The sequence below is a fragment of the Kryptolebias marmoratus genome, linkage group LG13, assembly GCF_001649575.2.
Source record: "Kryptolebias marmoratus isolate JLee-2015 linkage group LG13, ASM164957v2, whole genome shotgun sequence".
Lineage (NCBI taxonomy): Eukaryota > Metazoa > Chordata > Actinopteri > Cyprinodontiformes > Rivulidae > Kryptolebias > Kryptolebias marmoratus.
Genome location: NC_051442.1, coordinates 3,017,172 through 3,025,765, shown reverse-complemented (window position 1 = coordinate 3,025,765; position 8,594 = coordinate 3,017,172). Strand labels below are relative to the sequence as shown.

Sequence of the window (8,594 nt, the reverse complement as noted above, 5' to 3'; positions counted from 1 at the left end):
TTCTTCTTCCTTTTCTGGTCTATAACTTTAAACCAGCTCAGAGTTTTAGAAAACGGTCACTGATACTCATTGTCAATGATTCGCTTGAACGGCAGCGCTCTGTAAGACAGCGTATTTAAACAAGAGTCGGAAAAACAGCTCCAGGTGTAACACCACATTTAGTATTCATAGGAGCACAGCAGAATTTCTGTGGGAAAAACTGAAATTGAATAACATTTAATGTAGTGATATTGAGTACAGACAGTGGTGAATCACTGTTGGGTTAATAAAAATAAAACGTCATGACTCAGAGGACTAAACTAATGCAGCTGCAGGTTCTTGCCGTGCAGTTTGCGTCACTACAATAAATAAATGTGTTCCCTTGTTCGCACCAAATAATAACTCAGGTTTAAAATTCACTGGGTAAATGCCGCTAAGAGTTTCTGCTTCCACCTAACTAATTATTTCAGACTAAATCCACCAGAAACATTTTTCCTAATCTTCTCACTAATCCCTCGGCTCATTAATAAAACACTAAATGTGTCTGAAGCGGAGCATTTTTCAGAGTCTGAGGAGGAAACGCTCGATTGGGAAGGCTTTACTTCACTGCATTCAGGGGATTTATGAACATCTGAGGGTTCAGGTGGCAGATGGTAAAAACCAGAAGCTCAGTGTCCTGTTGATGCCAGGATGTGTGACAAGTTTTACAGTCTTGAACAATGGTTCTGGCCAGCAGCTGGTTTTTGGCTACCTCTGACTTTATGATCAGGACTGTCTGACCCTGGATCAGCCACTCTGAGTGACCCCCATCCATCGGCGGTTGGTTCATTTGTGCAGCTAGGCGTGCGTGTCGAGGAGAGGGTTCCTTCAGCCGATCAGGGCTGGTTTAAACATGGCCCTGTGATGGACCTGCTGCCTTGATTTGAGTTATTTTTCTGTATTTGATTTCATGTTTGTGATGCGTTTAGCTTGTTCCTTGTTTTCTTATTAATACCGTCTCGTAGTGGAGCCTGGTTTCGTGTCGTTGTGTTTCTGTGTGTTCTTGTCACTCTTGTTTTTCTGTGTGTGTTTCCTGTGTCCATTAGACAAACCTTCCCTGTCTGTCAGTTCCCTTCCTTGTAAACAAACCAGATGTTGCTTTTGGTAAAATAACATAAATAAAATACACTTTGGATACTTGTACTTATTTCATGCTTAAAATAAAAGTCATGCAACACAGTGATTGTGTGCAGGGAGGTGGGCGGGACTTAAATCCTCTAACTCCTGGTGCACAGACTCTGGTTCCAAAAATATAAGATGGCAGCTCCCATACATTAGGTTCTGCTGGCATCCATTCCCAACAATGAGAGAAGGCAGGGAGATCAGTCTATTAATATAATATGTTGATTATTACCAACAGGGCTGAAATTACCGGGAGAGCCTGAAGAATTACCAGATTAAATAGTTCTGGGTCACACAGTAAAAACAAACCTTATGTCTCCTACTCGTTACACACGAGTTTGAAGCCCTGATATTAAAGGCAGGTGACGATAATGCTGCTTTTTACACAACTGGTCACATTAAACAAAGAATGGGTGAGTTTTAGGATCACACGAAAAAACAAAAAATCTCTTATCCAAGTCTTGATGCCAGAATTATCAAAAAAAATGCATCTTTTTAAAAAAGAATTGATTCAAAAAGCCAAAAATACTCAATGAGAAAAACTCAGAAAACCACTAACATCTCAAAAAAATGTAAGCTTTTTCTTGTGTATTTTTATTTATAAATATTTACATTTTTAGTTGTGGATTTATGCCTGTACTATCAATATCTCAGTGATGTCAGAAAAAGATTTAAACACACAACAAATAGCTGTCGGTTACATTAATAAAGGAACACTGTTCTCAATATCAGCCTGGCTATGTTTACCAAAAAGAATTCCAAATAGTTTACTAAAAACAAGGTTAAAAATTTGAAGAAACAGAAAAAAGTGCCATTTTATTTTGACAAACCATTGATTACATTTTTTAAAAATGGGTGCCTTAACACCACCAGCAGTTCTCGATGGATCTCTTATTCTTGTTTCGTTGAAGGACAGTTTAAAAAACTGTTTCATAACGAAGGAAATCTCCGCTCAGCAGGTTTAAGAAGAGTCCCAAACATCCTTGTCTCATGTCGTCTTAGGCGATATCATCGTAGTCCTCCTCGTTTTCGCTCCCGATATCATCGTAGTCCTCCTCGTTTTCGCTCCCGATATCATCGTAGTCCTCCTCGTTTTCGCTCCTGATATCATCGTAGTCCTCAGAGGAGTCGTCTGCTGCAGGATCTGCTGCCTCCTTCTCAGGCTGCAGGTCCGTACTCTCCTCGTAATCATGTTCCCCAGCCAAGTTTTCATAGCTTTGAGCCAATGAACCATCAGATTTCATATCTGGATCATTGGAGAATGGCGGCGGCGGAGGAGGAGGGAAAATTTCAGCCTCATCGTCCGCCGTCACGTAATCAGGCTGCTGGTCCGTGCTCTCCTCGTAGTCGTTTTCCTCAGCCAGGTTTTCGTAGCTTTGACCCAACGAAGCATCGAGTTTTATCTGTGGACTCGGATCATTGTAAAAAGCAGGAGGAGGAGGGAGGAGGCTTGTTTCTTCTTCCACCTTCACGTAGTCAGGCTGCTGGTCCATGCACTCCTCGTAGTCGTTTTCCCCGGCCAGGTTTTCGTAGCTTTGACCCAACGAAGCAGGATCTCCTTTGTGTGGATTTGGATGATTGCAGAGTGAAGAAGGAGACATCGTCTTTGTTTCTTCTTCCATCTTCACGTAATCAGGCTGTTGGTCCGTGCTCTGCTCGCAGTCGGGCATCTGCTCGTAGTCGTGTTCATCATCCGCCTGCTCGAAGCCCGGGGTATCTGAAACAACAGACTTCCTGTTGAGGCAGTTCGTAATGACCTCTTATAACAGAACGGTGGTTTGGTTAAAGTTTGTTGCAGTTTGATTGGTTCATTGATCAACTCCTCTCATTTGAAAGTCTCGTGTCAATGGCGGTGGAGAAGGAGGCAAACCCGGAGTGCAGACTCATTTCAAAACTGAGTGATTTATTTTAAAATAAAAAATAACTAAGAATAAACTCAAGAATACTAGAAATCATGACATCTTGTGAAAAAAAAGCATGTAATCATCTGAAAAAGGTGCAAGATGAATAATTTGGTAAAAGGCCAATGAAAAGAAGCAGCCATGTTGGGTTTCTCTTTGCCTGAGAGCCTTGAAGAATTTGCTGTCATTGGCTGTTATAAGTTAAACCTTCTTGAGTTAATCAGCAGAGTGAGTAGATGTTTCAGATCCAGCTGACCCAGTGGAGTCTCACCTGCTGTGAGAAACTGCGTCCGAGGAGGTAGAGACGGTGCAGGACCACTGGAATCCAGGTTCCTCTCGTGATATTTGTTGCTCCTGAAACGTTGCAAAAAAACAAGAAAATATTGTCGTTTATTTCTCAAGCCTCGTTGATGACCAGTTCTTCATCCTTGGAAAATGCTTTCTTGCGCAGAATTGCACGAGAAGGCTGCAGTCGAACTTGTGAAATGCAAGGTGTGAAAATATAATTAGCATATGCGCTGCATCATCGTCTAAGATTCAAGCCACTCTAAAATGATGCCATATGTACATTACGGTAAATGGAACTCGTCAGGATTGTTTTTCTGTAAACGCAGAACCGTTCCTGTTTTCAGTAGACCACAGACCAGTTTGCTACCAAAAACAAAACAAGAAACGTGTAGAAAATATAAAAACATTACTCGATGTTGGTGTCAGATCTTTCCTGAAGACGCAAAATTCTGTGTTTCCCTGTAAAAAAAAAAAAAGAAAAGAAAAGAAAGAGAAGTTAGTTGTGACTTATATAAAACCAAAGACAAATTTAAATCTTGGAAAAACACATTTAAGAGTTGTGATGACTGGGAGACGTTACAAACAGGAGAACAAAAGCAGCAAGTACAGATATTATTAATTCTAAACAAAGGTAAAATGACAAAAAAACACAAAAGCAATGGTGGAAAGCGTAAACAAAACAGACTCGTACTGCATGTTGACATTTTAAAATGACCCTCGGTGTTCACGTCTTTAAAAAACATGACTTATTTAGTCTCCAAATGACTTAACGCTGAAGCTTTGATGCAATATTTTGTTCCCTTTATTTGCTTTCTGTTCGTTTATACACTGAACCGGAGCAGAGGCCAACTCCGCGCCGCTGCAGCCCAGTTTCACCGCAGGGATCGTTAAAGTTTCATCTAAGCCAATCAAATCCACAGGGTGTCCCTAATTATAGCAATTCATACAATTATAATAACTTTTCTTCGGGGCTGCAGTGAGATGTACTCTCCCAGCTGCAGCGACAGGATGAGGATGTTCCTTCTTCCTCTTCTAGATTCTCATTTTGGTGGAAAAAGTTCATGTTTTGGTTTTCAAGTTAACCTAAAAAACCAGGTAGTTATTAAGAGTGAAAATGAAACTGTGTCTACTTCTCTTTTTCTGCTTGATGTTTTTTTTTTGTCCATGAAACTGCCTCTGGTTAAATATGACAGTGAAGTAAGCGTTTAGTTTTTTAGGTTCATGCATCCGCTTGAAAGTAACGTCACCGCTTTATTCTCATTCCATGCTATTAATACGCCCACACAAACAACTTTGACACAAATCAGAGAGTTAAACGCTGCTCAAACGATTTTAATTCTACGGCAACAAATCCTACATCCACGGATCAAAACGTGTTTTGAACAGAACAGAAAGTTTATTTGAGTATTCGAGCGGATAAAAAAGTATTTCTCCAACCACTTGTACTGGTTTTCAATTGGCGCCAACTTTGTTTAAAAAACCAACAACATGACCTTTAAAAGGCAGAGGAGGCATGATTCACTCATACCAAACCACTTTATTTCTAAAGCACTTTAAAAACAGCAAAGCAGCTATAAGGTGATATAAAGGAGCTACAAAAAATTTTCAAATATTACAAGTTAAAAGGGTAAAGGTTAAAACACAGACGACGACTCACTCTGGGTCTGAAGAGAAAGGTTTTCAATATTTGATAATCTATCCGTTTATCTGGGAAGGTTTAAAAAAAGGACTGCACTAAACTGTAGTTTATAAAGTATTTAAACTAATATCAGTCACACATTTATGCTTTTATTTTTTATATATAAACACTGTAAATATAGATCAGCTGCCCTGTTTACATCAGTTTGGGGTAAATGTTGGTTAATCAGCGACTGAAGCCGACTTCAGGGCTCCTAAAACCAGGTGATCTGAGCAGGAGGAGTCAGATTCACACACACACACACACACACACACACACACACACACACACACACACACCTCCCCTGACATCACATGTGATAAAATGTCTGGTGTGTTTTGCTCATTATGTTTCTGCCTTTTACACAAACAGGACTTTGAGTGCGGAGATTTACCTGCTGTAATCTGTAGGAGTGTGTGTGTGTGTGTGTGTGTGTGTGTGTGTGTGAACCACCAGACGGATTTTAATCAAGACTTTCAGAAAATGATTACTGGATCTGCATCGGCGGCTGATTAACTTCAGGAGCCAGCCCAATCCAAACAACGCCAAAAACACAAACATTTCTATAACTCAGCCGGATTTACAGACATTGATATAAACTTCGGTGTGGTAGTAGCTGAGAGTCACTCAGAACACATCCTCCGAGTGCGACTGATTCACCTCTGAGTCATTTCAAAGCCAAAACTTTCACAAAGTGCTAAAAACTTCTTTTATTTATCTTTGGTATCATAAATTATTTTACTGCATATAATTTATTTATAATCTGTCTATAAATAAAGCTGTAAAATAAGCTTGTTATGAAGTACTAAGATATATTTTAATTACTGTATTTTGCACATCTGTATCTTTACACATACAGGAAATCTTAACAAAAGTATTTACTTCAGTGTCTGTAAATATATTTCTTTCTGAATTCAGAAAGTGTTTAGAAGAATCTTCAATGCAATTTGCTGCAGATTTTGACCAAAAATAAGAACTTGGACTCAAAATTCAAACATTTTTAATATCTATTTCCTGTTTAATTTCTTTGTCCAATATATGGTTCATCACAGCGATATAAATACTTTGTAGCGTGGTTTTCAAAGTCGGGGTCGGGACCCGGTGTGGGTCCTCAGATAAACTGCAGATATCAACTTACCGTACATTTAAAAATGGCTGCTTATGGCTCATTTTCACCATAACTGTTCCTTGAAGGAATGCATATCACTCACAGTTGTGACTGTTTTGGTCTAAACTAAAAAAAAACCCTACGAATATGAAAACAAAGATGAGAAACTAATGTGGAATTTTGCCTTTGGCTTCACATCACCATAAAACCTGAAACACAAAAGGTGTTTGGATCTGTTAGAGCTCAGAGTCTGTGTCCTGAATGACTCTCAGCTACTACCACTCCTGATTTTAGCTCATTATCTATAAAACTGACTGAGTTGTAGCCATTTCTCGTTTACGCTACAATTGATTAGCCGCTGTGGCCATTTTGAATCGGATAAACTCCAAAAGCGAATCAGCTGTAGGTGAACAGCCAGCGATTACTTTCTGAGATGTTTTATTGAAATCTGTCCAGTTGCTCGTGAGATATTTTGCTAACAGACAAACAGAGCTGACTGTAAAAGTTGACGTCAAGGTTTTTAACGCCTTCAAAGACCGCGTTGAGGACGATTCTCAATTACTACCGCGCCAAATTGTAGTTCAATATAAGAGTTATAGCCATTTTTGTGTTTCTTAAGGTCAGCTGGCTGTGGCGGCCATCTTGTCTGATCAGTTAGGACTCAGAGTATGTGTTGTGAATGACTCTCAGCTACCACCACACTAAATTTTAGCCCAATATCTGTAAAGCTGGCTGAGTTGTAGCCATTTTTTTTGTCTTTGCTAAGATTGATCTGATAAATAAAAATGATATTCTGTTCGTGTCGTCGTTAAACCGATTCAAACGAGTTGTTGGTGAAGTCTGTTCACTTTGAACAGCGACAGGTTTGTCACAAGCCTCTGCCACTAACGCTCTGTGGGTCAAAAGCCAGAAAGTTTCCGCACCGCTGTGCTAGAGTTGTGTCACCGAGGTTGAAAAGGTGCCGAACTTTAAAAGTCCTTCTGGCAGCTGTCTAACCTGAAGTTTGTGTCATAAAATAATAAGTGAAACAGAAGGTGTGAGGGCAAAAAGAGGAAATAGTAATAAGTATTTTAGAGGCTGTTATGCAAATACAACTTCTGGTAAATGTGCAGCAAAGACATTCAGCTTACCTTTTCTGGATATGCATTTGTTGATAATAAGGAAGATGAGACTGACCACCAAAGAGCAAAAAATCATTCCGATTATCACTATCACCCAGATGTATCTGCGTAACAGAGTCATGCTGGATGCCTTGGATAAAAATAAACAGAAAACGAACAATAAAAAATAAGAGAAAGAGAGATTAATCACTCACAGTTTGGTAAAACAACATTTGATGAGTTGCTTTTCAGTATAAAAAGCTGGAGATTGGAAAGAAAAGCGCTGACCACTTCCTCTTTTCGGGGCGTTGACTAAGTCTTAAGGTTATTTTGGTGTTAATTTTTGCTCTGAGAGACTCAAACGAGCCTCCTGACAATCTCTAGGGACTTTTCTTCTGAGGAGGAAGTCTGCTGCCTGCACTGCCAGCAATAAAAATGTGACACAGAGCTTGACAGGAACATGAAAACGGGGGGATACTTTCGATTCAGCTGGTCGTTATAACTGGAACAACACATTTCTGCCACATATCTCCATGAGCAGATGGATCAAAATGCTTGTTCTTCTGTTTATCTTTCTTTTTGCCCCACATCCTCTGTCTGCAGCTGCCTGACAACTTCCTAACACAGATACTGCGATTCTCAGAATGACATCTTCCAGAATGTTTTAACTTTTTCTGGTCATGAAGTGGATGTCAAAGTCTTATTTTCCTCACACAAAACTACAAACATGATGAGCGCACGCCCTACCTCCTTTAGAAAGCAGCTGATGGCTCCAAAGTTGAGCTAAAATCCGGCAGCGGTTTCAGGAAATTAGAGCTGAAAGTAGGATATCAGTGAACGGCAGCAGTCATCGTGTACTGAAACTTTGAATAACTGCTTCTGATTTTCTTTGGTAACTGAAGAAACGCAGTGGCTGAAACATCCCACCCCCACCCTCCGCCATGCTTCGGTGACCACATGTCTGTTTGAGGTGAAGTAAATCTGCACAACCCTGAACACAACTTTCTTTATGGCTCAGAGAAGCTAAAGATGCACCGTAAAAATGAGCTGTTGAAGTCTAACCAATAAAACTGATGCCACAACTCGATTATTACCAAGATTTTTGAGCTAAAACGAATCAAATGTAGCATCTGAATCACACCTAAACAAATACTTTTGAACTATTTTTTAGCATAATTTTGTTTAAATAAATCAGGTGAAGGTTCTGGATCTGCTCTGAGGTCTCCTCCAAAGGGTGGTGTCCAGATGCCGGAACCACCTCAGCTGGCTTCTTTCGATGCGAAGGAGCAGCAGCTCTACTCCGAGCTCCTCCTGGATGACGGATCACCTCCCCTCATCGCTAAGGCTGAGCCCGGCCGCCCTACGAAGGAAGCTCATTT

General features: G+C 40.1%; 1 protein-coding gene across 2 annotated transcripts; it reads right to left on the bottom strand.

The window, feature by feature from the left end:
* Positions 1 to 1,713: 1,713 nt before the first annotated feature.
* Positions 1,714 to 8,085, bottom strand: LOC108243593 (GRIP and coiled-coil domain-containing protein PFC0235w-like). Of its 2 annotated transcripts, XM_017429157.3 has the most exons (5): positions 7,963 to 8,085; positions 7,246 to 7,366; positions 3,740 to 3,788; positions 3,313 to 3,395; positions 1,714 to 2,857 (listed from the first exon to the last, which is right to left on the bottom strand). In XM_017429157.3, exons 2-5 carry the CDS (start codon positions 7,355 to 7,357, stop codon positions 2,139 to 2,141), a joined length of 963 nt encoding a protein of 320 aa, XP_017284646.1. In that variant the 5' UTR covers positions 7,358 to 7,366; positions 7,963 to 8,085; the 3' UTR covers positions 1,714 to 2,138. The 2 variants fall into 2 exon arrangements, with proteins under 2 accessions (XP_017284646.1, XP_017284645.1); XM_017429156.3 differs by lacking the exon at positions 7,963 to 8,085 and having other exon boundaries at positions 7,246 to 7,938.
* Between the last annotated feature and the right edge of the window lie 509 nt (positions 8,086 to 8,594).